General features: G+C 35.3%; 1 protein-coding gene across 2 annotated transcripts in view; it reads right to left on the bottom strand.

The window, feature by feature from the left end:
- The window catches only part of LOC148951748 (adenylate cyclase type 3-like), a 190,096-nt gene that overhangs the window by 85,419 nt on the left and 79,319 nt on the right, over positions 1-25,358 (bottom strand). For both annotated transcript variants that reach the window (XM_089088701.1, XM_089088702.1), the window contains exons 4-5: positions 13,816-13,966; positions 9,148-9,230 (exon numbers count right to left, since the gene is read on the bottom strand). In XM_089088701.1, the coding sequence (XP_088944827.1) occupies positions 9,148-9,230; positions 13,816-13,966 (234 nt within the window). The remainder of the gene's footprint in view (positions 1-9,147; positions 9,231-13,815; positions 13,967-25,358) is intronic.

Below are 25,358 nucleotides of genomic sequence, written 5' to 3'. Positions count from 1 at the left end.
TTTCTCAGCTCTTTTGCCCTTCGTTCCCCCATGCCAGAAATAATATTTTACCGGCTTCGACAGATTTTGAATCCTCTACTCTATACGATTGGGGCTCTGGTAAGGATTTTTAAAAAAGTACTACGGAAAATGTTAGGTTCAGTGCGCGATCCCTTTGCGAGAAATTAAAATAGAACGGTAAAGGCTTAAAAAGGTCAAGAAACAACGCATCACTCATCAGTCTCTACGCAGGACGGAAAAGGACGACATCCCCTTTGTCAAAGAAAAGAAGGAAAAGGCCGACCCTTGTTGTAAACAAAAGCCCCAGGAAGAAAATTGTCAGATCAAAACTAGATTCCTTCTCCTAAAATGTCCTACCTACCGCATAAGGATTCTCAAACCTCAATCACCGCCTCATTGAATCTATTCAATGCCGACAATGTCGACGCGAGTGTCAAACATAGATACTATGAACAATTTTATCTACTACAACCCCTCTCCGATAATATCCACTTTCAAATTCATTCCAATGAACACTAATTCATAGATTTATCGTCCACAGTTATGGATTTACAAATGAAAGTCCGGAAATCCGATAATTCAATGCCAATTCGGGCCGATGGGATATCCTATGAAAATTGTATACTACATAATTTATTTCGTCAAATTAGTGTCTACATCAATGGCACGCTGGTGAGCAGAAGCACCAATCTCTCCAATTATGCAGGCTATATGCAATTCATGCTGATGACACCCAATTCATACGAGGAATTGAGAGGCGCCTCCAATGGATATGAATATATTACTAATACTGATAGTACAGATGCACTTAAAAATGCTAAAACTAGTGAATTACATCTAGTTGGAAAAATATATCATGAAATATTTAATATACCCCAATGGTTGACACCCAATGTTAAAGTGGATATAAAATTGACGCTTACACCCTCTAATTTCATATTGAGAAAAGAACTTGCTGGTAATCCCAATGTAAGTCCCTCCCTCACCTCAGCAATACTACATGTACGCAAACAGCAGGTTATGAGTTCTGTTGCTTTGGCCGTGGAAAAACTGAGAGCCAATGGCAACAATATTAAACTACTTGTTCCTCATACAATCACTAATCAACGTCATATTGCAATGGGCTCACGCACCTTCACCGATTCATCCTTTATCAATGGCGAAATCCCCTCGAAATTGGCTTTGGCCTTTGTAAAAAGCGCCAGTGCAATAGGATCATGGACTGAATGTCCACATAAATTCGAGATGTTTGGACTTTCATCTCTTGTGTGCAAAGTAAACGGCATCCCACTCTACAATCTATCTTTTGATAGATCCTATAGAACGTTGTACGAGTTGACCATGCAAACCCTAGATCATGATTCACAACTATTGAAAATGGTATAACCGAAGATATGTTTGCTAAAACACATGGTATCATTGTACTGGATTTGTCGGGTACACAGGATATGAGTATAGTACGTACGGGGAGTGTGCGTTTAGAGTGTACATTTACCGACCCATTGGTTGAGAGTATTGCACTAATCTCACTAAATCAATATGAAACCTATTGGGAAATCACTCCCGAAGGCAGTGTTCTACTAGACTTGGCGCCATGAACACCAGTCAAATAATCAATATATTTAATATGGACCCCTACATGTCACAGTACAAATCCAATTGTCTACCCTCGGACTTTCTTGTAAAAATTCAAAGTGTCAACAATACCTTGATTATTGTTAATAGCAGTCTGTCGACTGTGCTGACGGGTCATTGGCTGTGCATCTTTCAAGCAATGAAAACGATTGAATTTTTTGATCCTCTTGGTCTACCCTATACATTCTACATACCCCACATCAGAAACTATATTGAGAGCAGTGGGAAAACTATTATTCAAAATCGGAAGAGGGTGCAGGATCTAACGACTAAAAGCTGTGGCTTCCATGCACTACTATACTTTGGGTTCCGATGTCGTGGCTATACTTACAAGCTGTTTCTCCACATTTATAGTGACGATCCCCGTCTGAATGACTTTCTAGTGGAAAACATCCTGTCAGACCTATATAGTATTGATCTCAGTGCCCTAAGAGTAAAGTGCTTAAAAAATGTTTGTGAATTTGTTTATTAATAAAATGCATATATATATAACAATGTCTTTAAATCTTCACTTTAGATTTCTTCATCTTCGATGTATAGGCATCTGTCGTGAACCACTAATGCCGATAAATCATTTGGATTCACTGTATATTGATCTTGATTGACTGCAAAGTCAGGGTCATATTTTCTACAGTACAATGTAACTTCACTCTTGTCATATCTCTTTTTATAGTCAATGATACTATTTGCATTCATATTATGAAATTCAAGAGTTTCAATCTGTCTATTTGAAGCAATATCACATACAATGTTTTCATGTGGTGAATCACATTCGGTAACTGCCAAATAAAAATCACTAGGTTTATAGTCATAGTAGTCAGTGTCTTCACAGCGATGACGTAGAAACCAGATTGTCTTTTTACACCAACAGTTGAATCGTATACCAGATTCCTCTTCCCAGAATAATTTAAATCCACGACGATACCAATCTCGTAGAAATAAACTAAAATCACGTTTGGGATTCTTTCCAATCATAGCGGGGTAAGTATTCTCCCACTGATCAAATTTATCATAGTGACAATTGGAGCACATGTGCACTCTAGGCTGAGATTCACACACATCCTCAAGACATGAATTACATCCTTTAATTTTTACTGCATAGCCTCTATGTAATTTACAAGGATTACATAATTTACACTTTTCACTATAGTCATCTATAATTGTACAATTCTCACATTGAGTCTAACTGCCAAGAGTGTACATGCACAATGGACATATATAGAACATTTTTTGGTTTCCGATGTCAACTCACTCACAGCTAAAACGAAACTGATCCTCTCCGTTCGATAAATTCAATGAGAAGTAAATGGAGGAGAGAGGAGTAACTCTGTACCCTTACCTCTTTCGAATGATGGGGGAGCCATCTACATTGAATCCATTGGCAATGTTTTCAAAAGTATATTCACAATATGATTCTGCCTTGTCCCAATTAATATATCAATAAATTGAGTATAAGCATTTGAATCACATTTTAAAAGTTTCATACAATAGTCCAATGGGGGAGAATCAATCCTCATTATATTGTCAAGTGTTCCCTGACAAGAGAATATCCTGCGTTTAGGAGATAAATCTAGAAAATCATCATCCAAAATCAAATGTTTTTCCATAAACACTAGATTTGATATAATTCTCTCTTTCTCAAATTTATTCATTTTTCAATCCTTTCACTCTGACTGCTGACTCTAGATTGACCATGATTCGTTAGCCCTAACCAGAAAAGAAATGGACCATTTTCGATTTCGAAACAATTTTATTGAATAATTACAACAACAACATCAATAATACAGAACATATAAAATTAGCGATAGAGTTTATTGTCTTCGATATGTTTCACCAATGCACTTAAAGCACATTGAAGTCTATTCACATGTGCTATATCAACTTTAGCAGCGAAACATAATTGATCCTCCATTTTAAATTTGCTCAAGGATATCACATATCTTGCATATACTTCATCCCATTCCAGACAAAGCCGTGACCCTTTCGTAATTTCCACCGCAATGTTTGGTGCTCTTGTACTATTATCATCAACTCCACTATCAACTTCTAATAGGGTAAACATTCCACTCATCGCCATCACAAATATATATCCAAATGAGTAAAGTCAAAACTGTTCTTCTTCTCACTCCTTTGAATTCTATTCACAGACTAATAAAACTATAGCAAAAAACTCTTTCCTTATATTCCCACCGCCGCTAATATGTAACCAGCCCTCTGATTGGCCGAGAAGGAAGATGTATCCGACTCGCTGATTGGCTGAGAAGGAAACACGTGATCTAACTGTTTCCGGGAAACTCGTAACATTTGGGCGAGACCAACAACAACAAATACTATTTCTGGACACCATGACATTCACGAACGATTACGCAATCAATTCCCCAGAAATTCACTTCCCCCTCGAGTCCTAGATCTATAACACTGTTCCAGTTAGAATTCAATGCGCAGGTGCAACCTTCGTTCCGGAGTTCTTACATATATAAACATCAAATAAATCGACCTTGGAAAAAGAGGTCATTGACCGATTACGTACTCTGTCTCACTCGGGAGGCTCTGCCCTTATTAGGAGCCCCGTCAGTATTCTATGCCCATATAAGGAGTCCCCGTGGGAGTATAAGATAGCTCTCTACTGGGGCTGTCCCCTCCTCAACGCCTCGCTCTTTACGCTTTTTTTATTTAATTTCTGACCGTTTTTTAGTTAATACAGCTTTTATTTTGGCTCACCGTTATTGAATAAGTAAACAAAATTTGCATAAAAATTTTACTTTTCTTTTGCTAAATGGCTGAATCTGATGGTGTGATTTTCATTAAAATTCTTTCACTTTTAGGGGATGTTTCCCCCTCTTTAAAAAATCCGGTAATTTTCTCAGGCTCGTAGCCCGTAATGGGTAACACTAAGCTTAATAAAATTCATATATTTAGAATCAGCATTATAAGCCCATTCTTTTGATACATTTATTGACATCAAAGTTCCGTTTTTAAAAGTTTCGATTACTATTGAGCCGTATCGCTTGTTTTTTTATTGTTTTTTTTTTTTACGTATATGTTATTACGTATATGATGGGGTTCTCCCCTTAGTCAATACCACACTCTTTACGTTAAAAGTTAAAAAAAATTTTAATTCACAAACCCCTGAATCACAAAGAGCTATCTATTAGAATAGATAGCTCTTTTGAAAGCACTAAAAAAAAAACCGTAGCGTAAAGAGCGAGGTATTGACTTGGGGAAACCCCCTCTTATACGTAATAATTTTTGTTCATTTTAAGTTCTAATGTTGCTTCTTAATTTCAGTTGAAAAAACGTGTTTTTTTTAATTTAATTTCTGATCGTTTTTTAAATAATGCTTGGAAATCCGGCACCCCCTTCATAGAAATGTCCCTTACCCCAAAGAAACATCCTCCACGGAAAGATTCTTCCGAGTAACCCCCTCCTCCATCCCCCCCCACCAGAAAAAAAATTCTTCCTGAAAATGTCTGTATCAAACAGTTCGTTAACAGATTGTAAGTAAGGTGTGACCCTGCTCAATTGTAACCAAAACTCTAAAAAACGGAATTTTGTTACCAAGAGATACATAAAAGGAATCAGATTTTAATTCCGATTCTAAATATATAGGTTTCATCAAGTTTAGTCTTACCCATCAAAAGTTACGCGCCTGAGAAAATGGCTGATTTCGAAAAAAGGGGGAAAGACCCCCTAAAAATTATAGAACCTTAATGAAAATCACACCATCATATTCAGCGTCTCAGAGAACCCTACTGTAGAGGTTTCAAGCTCCTATCTACAAAAATGTGGAATTTTCCATTTTTTGCCAGACGAAAGATCACGGTTGGTTGTTTTTTTTTTTCTTTTTTTTTTCTTTTCCCCAGGAGTGTTGTTATTAACCCCATCGTCCAAGAATATCATGGGAAGGCTTATTGGAACGAAGATTAAAATTTTTAGTCCCTTTTTTATGTTAACAAAAAAATGGAGGGCAACTAGGCCCCCTCCCACGCTCATTTTTTTCCCAAAGTCACCCGATCAAAATTTTGATAAAGCCATTTTGTTCAGCATGTTCGAAAATATTATAATTATGTCTTTTAGGATGACTTAATCCCTCGAAACCCCCAGGGGGAGGGCTGAAAGTTATGAATTTTACCCAATGTTAACATATAGTATTGGTTATTGGGAAGTATACAGAAGGTTTCAGGGGGAATTTTTTCTGGTAGTGGGGGGTGGGTCGAGGGTTATATAGGAGGATTTTTCCAAGGAAGAAGTTTTCATGGGGGAAGGGAAATTGCTATGAAGGGGGAGTCGGATTTCCCAACATTATTTAAAAAAACAATCAGAAATTAAATAAAAAAAAACAAGTTTTTCGACTGTAATTAAGGAGCAACATCAAAACTTAAAACGAACAAAAAAATATTAGCTATATGATTGGGTTCATCTTCTAGTCAATGCCTCGCTCTTTAAGCCAAAGATTTTTTAGTACTTTCATAAGAGCAATTTACTCTAATTAACGGCCTTTGTTATTAAGGGGTCATTTTTAAAAATTGGAACAAAATTCGAAGTTTAGATTAAAGAGCAAGGTATTGACTAGGGGGCAAAACCCCTAATATACGTATTAAAAATATATGAATATAGAAGTTCGTTACGTAAGTTAATTCGTAAGTTACGTATATTTATTACTAATAAAAACGTTCATAAATAAAATTCAACAAGTTTCGAGAAAGCCATTTAACCTAATAAAAGTAAAATTAATATGCAAATTTCGTTTTAATTATTCATGCACGGTGAGCCAAAATCAAAACCTGCATTAATTAAAAAAACCTTCACAAATGAAATAAAAAAAACAAGTTTTTTTTAACTGAAAGTAAGGAACGACGTTAAAACTTAAAACGAACAGAAATTATTGCGTATATGAAAGGGGCTGTCCCCTCCTCAACGCCTTGCTCTTTACGCTAAGTTTGACTTTCTCACAACTCAATTTTTTTAATCAATATAATTTTGTTTTAATTGCAAATTTTTTAATTAACTTTAACGAAATTCACACCATCAGATTCAGCTTATCAATGAACATTATTAAAGAAGCTTCAAACTCCTATCTGCAAAAATGTGGAATTTTGCATTTCTAATTAACTTTAAAGAAAATTACACCATCACATTCAGCTTATCAGATAGCCCTATTAAAGAAGTTCTCCTATCTGCAAAAAGGTGGAAATTTGCATTTTTTTGCTCGAAGAAAGATCACGATGCGTGCCCTCCAAAAATGGAGGGCAACCAGGCCCCCTCCCACGCTCATTTTTTCTCAAAGTCACCCAATTAAAATTTTGAGATAGCCATTTTGTTCAGCATAGTTGAAAATCTAATAAATATGTCTTTTAGGATGACTTAATCCCCCACAGTTCCCAATAAAAAACTTTAGCGTAAAGAGCGAGGCGTTGAGGAGGGGACAGCCCCTTTCATATACGGAATAATTTCTGTTAGTTTTAAGTTTTAATGTCGCTCCTTACTTTCAGTTTAAAAAACTTGTTTTTTTTTAATTATACTTCCCAAAAACCAATACAACATGTAAGCAATGGGCAAAGTTCGTAACTTGCAGCCCTTAACCTGGGAACTTTGGGGGATTAAGTCATCGTAAAAGACATATTTATTAAATTTTTGACTATGCTGAACAAAATGGCTATCTCAAAATTTTAATTGGGTGACTTTGAGAAAAAAATTAGCGTGGGAGGGGGCCTAGTTGCCCTACATTTTTTTGGGTCACTTAAAAAGGGCACTAGAACTTTTAATTTCCGTTCAAATGAGCCCTCCTAAGATATTCTAGGAGCACTGGGTCAATACGATTACCCCTGGGAAAAAGAAAAAAAACAAAAAACAAATAACCACGCATCCGTGATCTTTCTTCTGGTAAAAAATACAAAATTCCACAATTTTGCAGATAGGATCTTGAAACCTCTACAGTAGGGTTCTCTGATACGATGAATATTATGATGTGAATTTCATTAAGGTTTTATAACTTTTAGGGGGTCTTTCCCACTTTTTTCGAACATCAGCCAAATTTTCTCAGGCGGGTAACTTTTGATTGGTAAGATTAAACTTGATGAAACTTATATGTTTGAAATCAACATTAAAATCTGATTCTTTTGATGTATCTATTGGTACCAAAATTCCGTTTTTTAGAGTTTCGGTTACCATTGAGCCGGGTCGCTCCTTACTTACAGTTCGCTATCACGAACTGTTTGACTAAAGGAAAATGGAAAGTTTCAGGGCTTAATATTGAAGGACCCCACAACTTAGTGAATTACTTATTACTTCGTAACCTATCGAATAACTATCGGACTGATATTTATCGAGGGGTTGCACCTCTTTCAAGTAATTCGTGAACTGAAGATGCAGAGTTTGTCCCGGAACTGAGCATTGAAGGACCTCACAACTTATCGAATATATTTTCATCAATTCGTAGCATCACTTGCGGGTCATATATAAACTGAAAAATTAAGGTAAATTTGACGATTGATTATTGGGAGACTCCATGATCTATCAGATCTTATGGAGTGGTAGCAGTAGCAGGTCATTTATTAATCGAAGCAGTAGGGTAAGTTCCAAGACTGAGCATTGTTGACCCCACAAATTACGGAATAACTATCGAGTGGACAATATTACTACTATCAAGATTCCTGATTCAAAACCTGATTCGAAGAACCAAAATCCTTTCCTCAACCAATTTAAGCGATAAATTTGACCGTCTTATACCTTTATTATGTCTTGCAAATTCCGATTCAAACGACCCTTTCTAACAAGCCTATACAACGTTGCCGCTCTTCCTCACATGCTATATGCTCCTCCCTTGCAGAAAATTCTTACTAAAACTATCCAGAAAAAAAATCAGATCATTAATTAGTACTGATACAAAAAATTGTACCGTCGTTTTGCAAAATATTTGCTTCATCTGTCTCCGTGGTACAGGAATAGGCAAGTCACTGGCAAATCCGAAATCACTGATCCTGACATCACCGTCGCTAGACGGATAGCGAAGGATAATAGAAAGCTGATTTAATCTACTAGCTCCACATGCTCATTTATTGACATTATTTGCAATTCAATTTTTTTTCGTACTTTTGGATCCCTTTTTTGTTTTCCCGTCAGTTTAGTTGTTGTAGTTTGTTTATTCCTTTTTTAAGTGCTCCTTATTGTTGTCCCTTGATTTGACAAGTTTTTCAATAAATAAATGAAAGAAAATGATGGTAAGCAAAGGAAAGCAAATTATGGTAAGGAAAGGAAAGGCCTTTGCCAAATCAAGAAATATAGACAAAAATGTTGATCAGTCGTCTTTTTTAATTATTTATCTCTGATTTTCGAGGAAATTCCACACGAATTTTAATATTTTTTTTTCATACTTATTTAGCCAACTGTTTCTCCTTCTTATTAGGATTTTCTTTATTTGGACCTTCTTTGAATGCGTCACCATAGAAAATAAGATTTTGAAAAATCAACATAAAATGTCTTTTAAAATGCAAACCATTTACAAAAACTCACCGCATCGAAATCCGATATAACCTCATTTAAGAATCGCAAACACTCCAAACCTTGGTTGTTGATAGACTCTTCTGAGTAGAATTCTAAAGGGAATTAGAATAGAATTACTCACTTCTCTACAAATGTCATCAACAGCTAATGGAATATGGATTATAATTTCTTTGTAAAAGAACTAAAAGAGATGTCAAACTCCATAGAAAAAGATCCTGTATGAGAACTTCTCTATTATTATGAAAATGGATTTTTAATAGAATTAGGGCCACATTTCTTAATTTTATGTTTGGTTAAACTGTTTGGGGACTTCCAAGAACCCGAAGTATAATAATGACTATAATTTATTTCAACCTTCGCTAGGTCTAACAGCTTGTGCTAACAAACTACAAGAAAAGAACTAGACGTATCTACAGTAATAAAAACTTACAACTCACAAAAACTCACAAAATTGAATCTTGATAACAATCAATATATCAAAAGAATTTACTTTTTACAGTTTTACACACATTTTAAATAAATATGATCATAAGAAGTTAAGAACCGGAGAAAATCTCCGTAATCGTAGGCTATGTCCGGCTCTAGGGAGACATAAAATCTTATGGGTTCATCTTTTTCCGGAGCAATTTCTGTTTTCGAAGCACTTTATGCCTACGAAAAGCCAGCGTTACGAGGGCCAGTGCAGTTGGGTTGAAAAAAGCCTTGATAGTTAATAACACGGTAAACTTTAGCGTAAATGTTCGGGCAGTTGGGGTGAAAGAACCCCATTTATTTATATTGCACCGAATGTGGTATTAAAAGCAAACAGAAATTGAATTAGTTGTTTATTATTTTCAAATTGAAGAAATAGGTAACAAGAAACTGAAACCGAGCAAAAATTATTCCGTGTAAGAGGAGAATTATTTAAAAAAAATAGGTTGCTGCCCCATCAACTCTACAATATTTGTGTCAAATTTAAATACCGCTTAAATGAAAAGCAATCATTCTGTATGTACGGGGGGCTACCCCTTACCTTTTAACCCCCTGCCCTTTACACTGAAGCTCTATAGTGCTTTACTGACTACAATTTCGTGCAGATTTCAATGGGCTCTTTACCTATCCTGAGGAATCTCTTCAACAATTTAACACTACTACTACTACTACTACTAACAACTCACTACATCACCAAGTCACCCGATGCCACAACAGTTATGATTACTCCTCCTCTATCCCATTCTATTCAAACCCCCTCTTTACACCCTCCGGAGAAGTTCCAATTTACCTTAAACATATCCTTACAACATCCTCCCACCCCATTCAGGAACGACCTGCTTTTGGTTTGGCTCTAGATGATTGGCCAGCAAAGACGATCTTTGGCAAAGTGTCACCCTTCACCCGCAGAACGTGTCCTCTCTTGAAAAAATTTAGCAAATCCTCCTCCGTCTTTCGGAGTATCTACGCTTCAGAACCATACTTGACCACTGCCATCACAGTAGCTTCCAATATTCAAACATTGGTTCCCAGACTTATCTTCACATTCTTCAAAAGTTTCTTTAACTGCGAAAAATCTCTCTTGGCCTTCTTAATTCTACGTTTAGCATCTTCACTGCGCCCACCATCCTTACCAATAATACTACCTAGGTAAGTAAAGCCATTTAATAGTATCATTTAAATGTAATTTCTATTTCATATTAAAATGATTTCTGCAAAAATAGTGGAGCCGTTCCCGTCTTAGCATCCCCAGCAAACAGCCTGCTGACCTCCCGTCCCATCCCAATAACTGTTATTGTCCAATCGCCATTAGCAATACTGTATATACGACCTATATAAAAGCCTTTCATTATGTGGTGGATTGTATTTGTGGCACAATATAACAAAACGACCTTTGAAACTCGGAGATTATTTATATAGTTCCTGCTCAGTAGGTAGGTTTATCGGAGTTGGTAGCAATCTTAGGGGCTTCTCAGTTATAAGGTGTCTTCGATACATGTATAAACATCTTTGTGCTAAAATGAAGTGTGGTTCAGAGCTTTTTAATGTGCTAAAGGGCGTTAGACAAGGAGGTCTCACTTCCCCTGCGCTTTTTAATAATTCAGTCATTCCAGCCGAAAGTTCTATTGAGTCCACCTGTATTTACGGGGGTTTAGACGTCTCTTTACTTACGCTTGCTGATGATATCCTAAATCTGAGTCGCACTATCTCTGGTTGTGAGAGCACTTCTCGAAGTTAAAACTAGAAGATCAGCAGATTTTTTTAAGTATTAATGTGGGTAAAACTGTACCTGTCGGTTTCAATCTCAAAGGATACTCTGATAAATCCCTCCAACTTACTGAAACTTCATCCAAAATTCTGCTGAATGAATTTTGAAGGTTTTTGTCTACAAATTGTTAAGATTTGAAAACAAACGAAAAATTTGGTGAATCAGGGAACAAAGACAAAAAAAAACAAAGACAAATAAAATCTATTAGTAAATTATGAAAAATGCTTAAAGAGAGAAAAACCAAAAAGAAAACAAAAACGGCTTCCTTATTGATAAAGCCGTTTCTGGTACCGATCAGTAAGTAAGGAGCTTAAAATAAAGTAATCCCTTTTCATGCACGGGAATATTTTTGGATTAATATGGTGTTATATGGTGCTTTTATGGTGGTATGTAGTGGTATATGGCGGTATATGGTGCTAATATGGTGCTTTTTTTATGGGTGCAACGGGGTTATAGGTCCCCTCTTATGGCCGAAACTACAGTTCATTTTGGATAGTTATTATTTATTCTGAAAATAAAATAAGCTAGATGAGCTGTTCTTTATCGAAACATTGTTTGTCAGAGGTAAACTTTGATATGGAGGGTCGAGATTGAGGGGGCTTTAACTCCCCTTAAGGTTAATACAACCCTTAGAATGGTATTAAAACTAGCATATATTAAAGACAAAAACCAGTTTTTTAAATCAAAATAAGGAGCAACATTAGACCTTAAAATGAAAATAAATTATTCTGTATATGAGGGAGCTGCTCTCTATTAACACACCTTGTTTATGCCGAAGTTTAACTTTTGTCCCCAACACTTTAAGAACTGCTCAAGCACAAGCGCAATCATAAGTGATTTCTACATAGCACTGTATAACTTTGACAAAAAGGGGGGGGGGGGTTGAGTAAGGGACAACCACCCTCATACACGGAATAATCACTTTTTATTTTAATTCTTAATGTCAAACTTTACTTTCATTTGAAGGAAAATATTTTTTTTACTTAATCCCAGAAAAAAAATGTACTTGAACGAGAATATACCTTAACGGAACTGTGCAGTACCCAGAAACAACAGCAATCACAATGCCAACAGAACAGCTGAGGGTGGACAAGGTTGTGATTAGTCTGAGCAATGATGTAATTAAAAAGTTTGCATGTCCGAAAAAATAAGCACACTTACAAGATAATGTTCCGCAAAAAGAAGCCCACTTACAAGATAATGTTCCGCAAAAAGAAGCACACTTACAGGATAATGTTGCACCAAAAAAAAAAAAAAAAACGACAGCAGGTTATCAATAAGTGCTGAGAGAAGATGAAGTTTCAGGAGAGGGACAGAAGGGGCTCTTAAAGTAAATTTTTGGCCCAGGCGCAGAAATTTAGAAGTGCGAAATTTCAAATTAATAATCTAAGGGTTATAATCATCTTTTAATTTTTGATTTTTCTTATTAAAATAAAGTAAAGGGCACAGTTAATAAATGAAAATAATTAATACATCATAAAATATTAATGAATAAAATAAAAAGAATTAAATAATTAAATTAAAGTAATTAATAATAACTAAATAATTTAAATAATGTACTAAAAAACAATTTAAACATAAGCTGTTAATCAATTAATAAATTGAAAATAATGTGGTCAAAAATTTGTCCTGAAAATTTTTGTGGGAGACGGGGGGGGGGCTAATCAAGATTTTGGCCTGGCACGAGAGAGGCCAGAACCGCCACTGGCTGAGAGAACCTACCCTGCCTGTATGGGTTTTGGCACTTGAAAGGTTTACCCAGAACTGGCAGCGCATCTGCCACAAGAATATTGTAGGTAAAGTTACCAATAACACATTATATAAACAAAATAAAAATTACAATGAAAAGCGAAAATCGATTGAGAACATAAATAAAACTAACTAAAATAACTTCATCAAAACAACAAACCACATACAAAATTTGCAATGAAATACATTGCTTATATCTGAAATCCGAAAAAAGACTGAAATTTCAAAAGAATGTATAACATTCTAGGACAATCAATACCACCAAAATCTTAACAAAAACATACTTCATAAAGTCACTAAGTAAAATTAAAGTCACCAGAAGAAAACCGATTATATTTTTGAATCGAATTTAAGAGAGTTGATGGAAGTTAGAACAAAAGAAAAAAAAATACTTTTCTTGCTGCTTGGTTGTCATGACATAACATATTTGAAAAAATTATTTCGCAAGGAAAATGACGCTGGAATTACAGTCACGAATTTTAAATCAACGAAAGAACACTATCAGAAGAAAAAGGATTTTTTTTAGCTAAAAGCTTTGTGACAAAATCTCCAAGGAATAATCTTGCAATGGGAAAATTCATCTAACTAATTCGTTGCTGCTTTACGAGAATATTCAGTTAATTGTATTATTATCCTTTCTGAAACGATGGTAAAATGGACACAGTTGAAGAGTCTGTGTATGAACATACCTGAAAAATTGGGCATTGAAGCAAATAGTACCCCAACTTCTGAGTAACTCTGACTGTATAAGTCCCATGTTTCCATTGGTTTTCTTATTTCTGGTGATATTATTGTAGTATCGGGAGTCTTTGTGAGAGTTGGAGATTTACGTTGCTCTTTCTGTAATTAAATATAACATAAAGTAATAATCAGCTCAATGATGACAATTATATAAGCAATTGAATAAATACTTTTTAGTTGTATAAGAGAGCAGTAGTTTTAATTTTGTTGTTTTTTTTTGCTGAAAAATTTTCTGTTGAAAAAGATCAGCGTAAAAGAGTTTGCTTGAGAACAATCTCGTTTCTTCAGTTTTGGAATAGATTATAAAGAAGATAAACTTATATTTCATTATATAAGTTTAGACTTCCATGGAATAGACTTCCATTCTATTTCTGATAATGTGGATGGATATTTTGTGGCAAACCTTAGAAACTGTGGGCCTATTTACAAAGATAGTATCTTTCAAGAGCTCCTCAGCAACACAAAAGGTTAATGGATAGCTTTATGTAGCCTTACCCAAACAAAATGGAGAATGTGTTACAAGCATGTGTTGCTGCCTTTGAGCCGTTCAACTACCTTATCAACCCCGTGCTGAATGAAACTCACGGTACACTGCCCCGTTCCGTCAGTTGTGGCGGCAACGCTCGGTCTGTAATTGACTTTTTAGACGACGTAGCTGTCCTTAACAATAATTTTGCAAGCCTCGGTCCGCACTCGATGCACTCTCCTTCGTAACATCTAGTGCTGTGCTGCAAATCAACTGGAAGAAAGCAAAGATTATGCGTTGTCACTACCTTCGCTGTCGAGGTAAATTGTCACGCTATTGCCGTGATAAGGTAATAAAAATCTGCAACCAACTGTATCCTAACTTGGCACGCTTGCTGCCTAAATCTCAGCCAGATCATTCAAGGCAAACTCTGTATTCAGACTCTTTCGATCGATCATCCTGAAAATTGCAAGTTAGTTACCTCAACAAAGCTCAAATTTATAACATCTCAGTCTCAAGCATCTAGCTGTACTTTCTGTGATGTTGACGATAAATCAGGTAGAGGTAAGAATAGTCAATGCCATTCGAATGAGGCCCCTGCGTCTATTTGAAGACTTCAAATAATGTGACAAGATTCTCAACACTGAAATCCTGATGACTTTCAAACTGGTGAATTTATCTACCGAAGTGGAAGCCCGTTTAATAAGCTAGCATAACCATAAACTCAACCTCCCGTTAAGAACCCCTGCAAGGATTATCACGAATTACAGTTTCTTTAAAAAGAGCTGGAAAAGTCTTTGAGGGAGTGAACGAACCAGAAGGGGGGATGTAATAGCCTAACGCCTCCTCAGTCGCAATATTAACCCAAATGAGGACCCATCCTGAGGAGTTCGAAATTGATGGGTGTAACAGACAAAAGAAAGAAACTCTCCAACATGACCAAAAACATAACCAAAAAAGTAAATACGTAAAAAAAAATACGGAGAAGGAAAAATAGGCCAAGAAAAGTAAAACGAGCTGAGCTGAGCAAGGAACGTACATTGTAAACACAAGATGCAAAAAAAAAAAAAAAATAAAGAATAGTATCTGTATTCAAGTGCAGTAGGGACAGGGCCCTCTTGGCTAGTTCTACAATATCTGAAAGAACTCTTATGTCATTGAAGTCTCTCGTTTCAAGTATTTTCTCCACAACAAGTGTTTAGTCCTTTTGCTCTGTCTTCCTTTCTGGACTCACTGAAAACAAATGGCAACTCCCACCACCGGGAGTCAACATCTACTAATTTTTGCAAGAGACTTGGATATCCGTTAACTATTACACTTAGTGATGGAACACTTTTTCTTTTGGATCCCTAAACCAACAATTATAAATTTACGACAATTATAAATTTACAAATTGGCAATTTTCAAATTGACAATTGGCAATTTGCAAAATTGTCGATTACAATTACAAATTGGCATTTAAAAAATGAAGAGACATAAACAAGGATCACCGTCCTCGCAACTATCCTTGCAATTTTTCGGTATTCTTTTGTTTCTTAGTTTTAGCAGCAGCAGCAGTACATAGATGGACCGAATGACAAATATATTTCAAAAGCATCAAGTTTGTTGTTTTTTAGATGTGATAGTATAAGTTGTTCTAAATTTTCTTAGATTATGCTACATTTATGCTATTTTAAGGAAGATTATGCTTTGATACTTTTGTTTCCCTATTATGCTACGTTCAGCATAATTATGCTACATCTGGCAACACTGAGGATGTACCTCAAATACCTTCCCAGGCTTACCCAATCCAACCACATTTCTATTTCCTCCTTCTCCCCCCCCCCCCTTCTCCGATACTTGATTTAGTCCCTCGAATTCTGCCTCCCTTCAATATCCACTAAAATCTGGGAAACATCCTGTTCCCCTTTATACTCAGTAGAGGGGGAGGTGCTACTCGTGACCCTCACCCCTGCTGCCATCTACAATTTAGTTTAATGCTGACGGGACATAATTTATTCAAGGATTATCGATCGAGTCTAATGTGTGTGTGTGTCAAGGTCAATCGATCTGTTGTTGTTTGGCCACGTGCGAATGACATGGGGGGTGATTTACATAATCGATGGGGGACATAATTTATTCAAGGATTATCGATCGAGTCTAATGGGGGTCAAGGTCAATCGATCTGTTGTTGTTTGGCCACGTGTAATGGCACGAGGTGTGATTTACATAATCGATGGGGGACATAATTTATTCAAGGATTATCGATCGAGTCTAATGTGGGTGTGTCAAGGTCAATCGATCTGTTGTTGTTTGGCCACGTGCGAATGACATGAGGGGTGATTTACATAATCGCTAGGGGAAATTATTGATTCACGAAGGGGAGAATTAAGAAACAAACATGGCTTCATTGTTGTTTGTTTATCCTAACCTGAGGAATTGATTTACGTAATCGCTAGGGGGAAATTGTTGATTCACGAAGAGGAGAATTAAGAAACATTCTGGCTTATTTACTCTGTGATTTACATACTCGCTAGGGGAAATTATTTATTTACTAAGGGGAAATTAAGAAATAAACAAGGCTTCATAGTTGTTTGTCTAGCCTGGCCTGAGAAATTGATTTACATAATTGTTAGGTTTAATTATTGATTCACGAAGGGGGGAATTAATAATCAAACATTGCTTCTGTGTTTTTTGACTAGCCTGTCATGTTAAATTGATTTACGTAATCGATGGGGGAATTAGTGATTCACGAAGGGGGAATTAAGAAACATTAAGGCTTCTTTAATCTGTGATTTACATAATCGGCGGGGAAATTGTTGATTCACGATGGGGGAATTAAGAAACAAACATGGCTTCATTGTTGTTTGGTTAGCTTAACCTGAGAAATTGATTTACATAATCGGCGGGGAAATTGTTGATTCACGAAGAGGGAATTAAGAAACATTAAGGCTTCTTTAATCTTTAGGCCTGAGGGATTTATTTATTATTGTTGTTTTTGGACAAGTGCATGCCATAAACCACGTGGTGCTGTCACGAGTCAGAACACCTGTGCTGTCGACCTCAATTCACCTATCGTGAATCAATAATTCCCCTTAGAAACAACAAATTAATTTCCCTTTCTTGACAGATCAATCAATCAATGACATCATCTGTCAGACTTTAAAAATTTTCGCCTAGAAACATTTCTCCAGGAATAGATCCAGGTCATTAATGTCTTTGCCTCGGTAACAGTTCTACTGGTCGAACTCCAAAGTATATTAATAACCAAAGGCCATGGAAACAATTAGGCAAGAAACATCTTAGCGATGAATTGTTTTAGCGTGCGAGAAGGTTTCCTATTAATTTGAAATGCGTTAGCACAGAGATGCCAATAACAAAGGAACACGCTGAATTTGCGTTTAGGGATTATTTGGGCGAAACCGTTTTAGACAGGTAATGGAACTATTTGGGCGAAACAGATAGAGACATTTTAAAAGAATATTTTTGAAGAGATTTTAGAAGAGAATTTAATGGTGAAACTCTGTGGTCGTTATAATACACAAGTTTCATTTGAACAGTGTTGTGAGGTCCTCTAACCCAACCCCAAAGGGTTCCCATCCTCATACCCCCCCCCCGCAGGCCGCCCCCGGGCCTCCCAGGCCCCCCCGGCGCCCACAGGCCCTCCACCGGTCCCCAAATGTCCCCCAGGCTCCCAACTGCCCCCCGGACACTCAAAGGTCCCCCAAGCTCCCAAAGGGCCACCGGCACCCCCAAAGGCCCACCCCAGACCCTCAACGGCCATCCCCGGGCCCCCCACAGGCCCATCGAGCTCCCAAAGGCCCAACGGGGTCCCACAGGCCCTCCACCGGTCCCCAAATGTCCCCCCGCCCCCCACAGGCCCTCCCGGTGCCCCACAGGCCCTCCCTGTGCCCCAAAGGCCCTCCCCCGGCCCCCCTCCTCCTCCTCCCACCTCCTCCTCCTCCTCCTCCTCCTCATCCCTCCTCCTCCTCCTCCTCCTCCTCCCTCCTCCTCCTCCTCCCACCTCCTTCCTCCTCCTCCCTCCTCCTTCTACCTCCTCCTCCCACCTCCTCCTTCCTCCTCCTCCTCCCCTCCCATCCCCCCCCCATTCCCTCATCATTTTTTATACTTTTTTGTGCATTGAGACACAGAACGACCCCCTGCCCCCGGCCCCTCCCCCCTCCAAAGGTCTGATTTTTTCAAAGTTCATTTTGAATTTCTTTCATTGAAATGCAAGAGTTGGAATATTTCAGTAGTGTTTGGTTGTGGTTTACCTTGTCACAGTTACATTTTCTTGATTTTTCAAAGTTCATTTTGAATTTCTTTCGTTGAAATGCAAGAGTTGGAATATTTCAGTAGTGTGATGTTGTAGTTTACCATGTCACAGTTACATTCCCTTAATTTTTCAAAGTTCATTTTGAATTCCTTTCGTTGAAATGAAAGAGTTGGAATATTTCAGTAGTGTGATGTTGTAGTTTACCCTGTCAAAGATACAATAAAAGAAGATTTTATATTACATTATGTATTTCTTTATTTGAAATGAAAGAGTTGGAATATTTCAGTTGTGTGTGGTTGAGGTTTACAATGTCACAGTTACATTTTCTTGATTTTTCAAAGTTCATTTTGAATTTATTTCTTTGAAATGCAAGAGTTGGATTATTTAAGTAGTGTGATGTTGTTGTTTACCTTGTCACAGTTACATTTACTTTATTTTTAAAAGTTCATTTTGAATTTCTTTCGTTGAAATGCAAGAGTTGGAATATTTCAGTAGTGTGATGTTGTAGTTTACCCTGTCACAGTTACATTCACTTAATTTTTGATAGTCCATTTCGAATTTCTTTTGTTGAAATGCAAGAGTTGGAATACTTCAGTAGTGTTTGGTTGCGGTTTACCTTGTCACAGTTACCTTTTCTTGATTTTTCAAAGTTCATTTTGAATTTCTTTCATTGAAATGCAAGAGTTGGAATATTTCAGTAGTGTTTGGTCGTGGTTTACCTTGTCACAGTTACATTTTCTTTATTTTTCAAAGTTCATTTTGAATTTCTTTCGTTGAAATGCAAGAGTTGGAATATTTCAGTAGTGTTTGGTTGCGGTTTATCTTGTCACAGTTACATTCACTTAATTTTTCAAAGTTCATTTTGAATTTCTTTCGATGAAATTCAAGAGTTGGAATAGTTCACTAGTGTTTGGTTGTGGTTTACCATGTCACAGTTACATTCCCTTAATTTTTCAAAGTTCATTTTGAATTTCTTTCGTTGAAATGCAAGAGTTGGAATATTTCACTAGTGTTTGGTTGCGGTTCACCTTGTCACAGTTACATTTACTTGATTTTTCAATGTTCATTTGAATTTCTTTCATTGAAATGAACGAGTTGGAATATTTAAGTAGTGTTTTGTAGAGGTTTAACTTGTCACAGTTACATTAACTTAATTTTTCAATGTTCATTTTAATTTATTTAGTTGAAATTCAAGAGTTGGAATATTTCAGGAGTGTTTGGTTGCGGTTTACCTTGTCACAGTTACATTCACTTTATTTTTCAAAGTTAATTTTGAATTTCTTTAGTTGAAATGCAAGAGTTGGAATATTTCAGAAGTCTTTGGTTGAGGTTCAACTTGTCACAGTTACATTTTCTTGATTTTTCAAAGTTCATTTTGAATTTCTTTCGTTGAAATGCAAGAGTTGGAATATTTCACTAGTGTTTGGTTGTAGTTTACAATGTCACAGTTACATTTTCATGATTTTTCAAAGTTTATTTTGAATTTCTTTCCTTGAAATGCAAGAGTTGGAATATTTCACTAGTGTTTGGTTGTGGTTTACCATGTCACAGTTACATTTTCCTGATTTTTCAAAGTTTATTTTGAATTTCTTTCATTGAAATGCAAGAGTTGGAATATTTCAGTAGTGTTTGGTTGTGGTTTACCTTGTCACAGTTACATTTTCTTGATTTTTCATAGTTCATTTTGAATTTCTTTCATTGAAATGCAAGAGTTGGAATATTTCAGTAGTGTGATGTTGTGGTTTACCTTGTCACAGTTAAATTTTCTTGATTTTTCAAAGTTCATTTTGAATTTCTTTCGTTGAAAAGCAAGAGTTGGAATATTTCAGTAGTGTTTGCTTGTGGGTTACCTTGTCACAGTTACATTTTCTTTATTTTTCAAAGTTCTTTTTGAATTTCTTTCTTTGAAATTCAAGAGTTTGACTATTTCAGAAGTGTTTGGGTGTGGTTTCCATTGTCACAGTTACATTTTATTGATTTTTCAAAGTTCATTTTGAATTTCTTTCGTTGAAATACAAGAGTTGGATTATTTCAGTAGTGTGTTATTGTAGTTTACCTTCTCAAAGGTACATTTTCTTGATTTTTCATTGTTTATTGTGAATTTCTTTCGTTGAAATGCAAGAGTTGGATTATTTGACTAGTGTTGGGTCGTGGTTTACCTTTTCACAGTTACATTTTCGTGATTTTTCAAAGTTCATTTTGAATTTCTGTCGTTGAAATGCAATAGTTGGACTATTTCAGTAGTGTTAGGTCATGGTTTACCTTGTCACAGTTACATTTTCTTTATTTTTCAAAGCTCATTTCGAATTTCTTTCATTGAAAAGCAAGAGTTTGAATATTTCAGTATTGTTTGGTCGTGGTTTACCTTTTAAAAGTTACATTTTCGGTATTTTTTAAAGTTCATTTGAATTTCTTTCGTTGAAATGCAAGAGTTGGAATATTTCAGTAGAGTTTTGTTGTTGTTTACAGTGTAAAAGTTACATTTTCGTGATTTTTCAAAGTTCATTTTGAATTTCTTTCGTTGAAATGCAAGAGTTGGAATATTTCAGTAGTGTTTGATTGTGGTTTACCTTGTCACAGTTACATTTTCTTGATTTTTCAAAGTTCATTTTGAATTTCTTTCATTGAACTGCAAGAGTTGGAATATTTCAGTTGTGTTTGGTTGTGGTTTACCTTGTCACAGTTACATTTTCTTGTTTTTTCAAAGTTCATTTTGAATTTCTTTCATTGAAATGCAAGAGTTGGAATATTTCAGTAGTGTATGGTTATGATATACCTTGTCACAGTTACATTTTCTTGATTTTTCAATGTTCATTTTGAATTTCTTTCATTGAAATGCAAGAATTGGAATATTTCAGTAGTGTTTGGTTGTGGTTTACCATGTCACAGTTACATTTTCATTATTTTTCAAAGTTTATTTGAATTTCTTAAATTGAAATGCAAGAGATGGAATATTTAAGTAGTGTTTTGTTTTGGTTTTAATTGTCAAATAGAAATTTTAATGATTTTTAAAAGTTCATTTTGAATTTCTTACATTGAAATGCAAGAGTTTGATTATTTCAGTAGTGTTTGGTTGTGGTTTACCTTGTCACAGTTACATTTTCATGATTTTTCAAAGATCATTTTGAATTTTTTTCGTTGAAATGCAAGAGTTGGAATATTTCAGTATTGTTTGGTTATGTTATACCTTGTCACAGTTACATTTTCATGATTTTCCAATGTTCATTTTGTATTTCTTTCATTGAAATGCAAGAGTTGGAATATTTCAGTAGTGTTTGGTCGTGGTTTACCTTGTCACAGATACATTTTCTTGATTTTTAAAAGTTCATTTTGAATTTCTTTCGTTGAAATGCAAGAGTTGGAATATTTCAGTAGCGTTTGGTTGTGGTTTAACTTGTCACAGTTACATTTTCTTGATTTTTCAAAGTTCATTTTGAATTTCTTTCGTTGAAATGCAAGAGTTGGAATATTTCAGTCGGGTTTGGTTGTGGTTTAACTTGTCAAAGTTACATTTTCTTGATTTTTCAAAGTTCATTTTGAATTTCTTTCTTTGAAATGCAAGAGTTGGAATATTTCAGTAGTGTGTGGTTGTGGTTTAACTTGTCAAAGTTAAATTTTCTTGATTTTTCAAAGTTCATTTTGAATTTTTTTCGTTGAAAAGCAAGAGTTGGAATATTTCAGTAGTGTTTACTTGTGGTTTACCTTGTCACAGTTACATTTTCTTGATTTTTTCAAAGTTAATTTGAATTTCTTTCGTTGAAATGCAAGAGTTTGAATATTTCAGTAGTGTCTGGTTTTGGTTTACATTGTCACAGTTACATTTTCTTTATTTTTTAAAAGTTCATTTTGAATTTCTTTCGTTGAAATGCAAGAATTGGATTATTTCAGAAGTGTATGGTTATGGTTTAACTTGTCACACTTACATTCTCTTGATTTTTCAAAGTTCATTTTGAATTTCTTTCATTGAAATGCAAGAGTTGGATTATTTCAGAAGTGTTTGGTCGTGATTTACCATGTCACAGTTACATTTTCTTGATTTTTCAAAGTTCATTTTGAATTTCTTTCATTGAATGCAAGAGTTGAACTAATTCAGTAGTGTTTGGACGTGGTTTACCTTGTCACAGTTACATTTTCTTGATTTTTCACAGCTCATTTTGAATTTCTTTCGTTGAAAAGCAAGAGTTGGAGTATTTCAGTAGTGTTTGCTTATGGGTTACCTTGTCACAGTTAAATTTTCTTTATTTTTCAAAGCTCATTTTAATTTCTTTCGTTGAAAAGCAGGAGATGGAATATTTCAATAGTGTTTGGTTCTGGTTTACCTTGTCACAGTTACATTATCTTGATTTTTCAAATTTAATTTTTAATTTCTTTCTTTGAATTGCAAGAGTTGTAATATTTCAGTAGTGTTTGGTTTTGGTTTACCTTGTCACAGTTACATTTTCTATATTTTTCAAATTAATTTTTAATTTATATCGTTTAAAATCAAGAGTTGGAATATGTCAGTAGTGTTTGGGTGTCGTTTACCATGTCACAGTTACATTTTCTTGATTTTTCAAACTTCATTTTGAATTTCTTTCTTTGAAATGCAAGAGTTTGAATATTTCAGTAGTGTTTGGTTTTGGTTTACCTTGTCACAGTTACATTTTCATGATTTTTCAAATTTCATTTTTGAATTTCTTTCGTTGAAATGAAAGAGTTGGAATATTTCTCTAGTGTATAGTTGTGGTTTACCTTGTCACATGTACACACATGTATACACATGTACACACATGTGCTTATCATGAGTGCTCATGATAAGTTAACCTAACCTTTTCCGGTGAGTCTGGTTAGGTTAGACTAGATTCAGTTAGGTTAGATTAGACTAGGTTAGGTTAGCCTACGTACGCTTCACAGAGGTGAGCTGAGGTTCGGTGAGAGACATGCGAAAAGTTAGGTGTATGATGAGGTTAGGTTAGGTTAGATTAGGCCAGGTTAGGTTAAGTGAGGTTAGGCTAGGTTAGCCGCCGTACGCGCGCGAACGTAGGCTAACCTAACCTAACCTAATCTAACCTAACCTGGCCTAGCCTAATCTAACCTAACCTAATCATACACCTAACTTTTCGCATGTCTCTCACCTAACCTAAGCTAACCTAAGTGAAGCGTACGTAGGCTAACCTAACCTAGTCTAATCTAACCTAACTGAATCTAGTCTAACCTAACCATACTCACCGGAAAGGGTTAGGTTAACTTATCATGAGCGCTCATGATAAGCACATGTGTGTACATGTGTATACATGTGTGTACATGTGACAAGGTAAACCACAACCATACACTAGTGAAATATTCCAACTCTTGCATTTCAACGAAGAAATTCAAAAATGAACTTTGAAAAATCAAGAAAATGTAACTGTGACAAGGTAAACCACAACCAAACACTACTGAAATATTCCAACTCTTGCATTTCAAAGAATATATTAAAAATGAAGTTTGAAAAATCAATAAAATGTAACTGTGACAAGGTAAACGAGAACCAAACACTACTGAAATATTCCAACTCTTGCATTTCAAAGATAGAAATTCAACATGAATTTTAAAAATCTAGAAAATTTAAATGTGACAATGTAAAACATAAACAAAAACTACTGAAATATTCCAACTCTTTCACTTCAACGAAAGAAATTAAAAATTACCTTTGAAAAATCAAGAAAATGTAAATGTGACAAGGTAAACCATAACCAAACACTACTGAAATATTCCATCTCCTGCTTTTCAACGAAATAAATTCAAATGAACTATGAAAAATCTAGAAAATTTAACTGTGACAAGGTAAACCATAAGCAAACACTACTGAAATATTCCAACTCTTGCTTTTAAACGAAAGAAATTCAAAATGAGCTTTGAAAAATCAAGAAAATGTAACTGTGACAAGGTAAACCACGACCAAGCACTACTGAATTAGTTCAACTCTTGCATTTCAATGAAAGAAATTCAAAATGAACTTTGAAAAATCAAGAAAATGTAACTGTGACATGGTAAATCACGACCAAACACTTCTGAAATAATCCAACTCTTGCATTTCAACGAAAGAAATTCAAAATGAACTTTGAAAAATCAAGAGAATGTAACTGTGACAAGGTAAACCATAACCAGACACTTCTGAAATAATCCAATTCTTGCATTTCAACGAAAGAAATTCAAAATGAACTTTGAAAAAAACAATAAAATGTAACTGTGACAAGGTAAACCAAAACCATACACTACTTAAATATTCAAACTCTAGCATTTCAACTAAAGAAATTCAAATGAACTTTTAAAAAATCAAGAAAATGTAACTGTGACAAGTTAAACCCCATGTAAACACTACTGAAATATTCCAACTCTTGCTTTTCAACGAAAGAAATTCAAAATGAACTTTGAAAAATCAAGAAAATGTAACTTTGACAAGTTAAACCACAACCAAACACTACTGAAATATTCCAACTCTTGCATTTCAACGAAGGAAATTCAAAATGAACTTTGAAAAATCAAGAAAATGTAACTTTGACAAGTTAAACCACAACCAACCACTACTGAAATATTCCAACTCTTGCATTTCAACGAAAGAAATTCAAATTTAACTTTGAAAAATCAAGAAAATGTAAAATTGACAAGTTAAACCACAACCAACCGCTACTGAAATATTCCAACTCTTGCATTTCAATGAAAGAAATTCAAAATGAACTTTGAAAAATCAAGAAAATGTAACTGTGACAAGGTAAACCACGACCAAACACTACTGAAATATTCCAACT

The sequence above is a fragment of the Artemia sp. Qi Xiang Cuo genome, chromosome 5 (assembly GCF_049724085.1).
Source record: "Artemia sp. Qi Xiang Cuo chromosome 5, ASM4972408v1, whole genome shotgun sequence".
In the NCBI taxonomy this organism is placed as follows: Eukaryota; Metazoa; Arthropoda; class Branchiopoda; order Anostraca; family Artemiidae; genus Artemia; species Artemia sp. Qi Xiang Cuo.
Note: the sequence above shows the minus strand (reverse complement) of the source record. Positions and strands in the feature narration are given on the sequence as shown.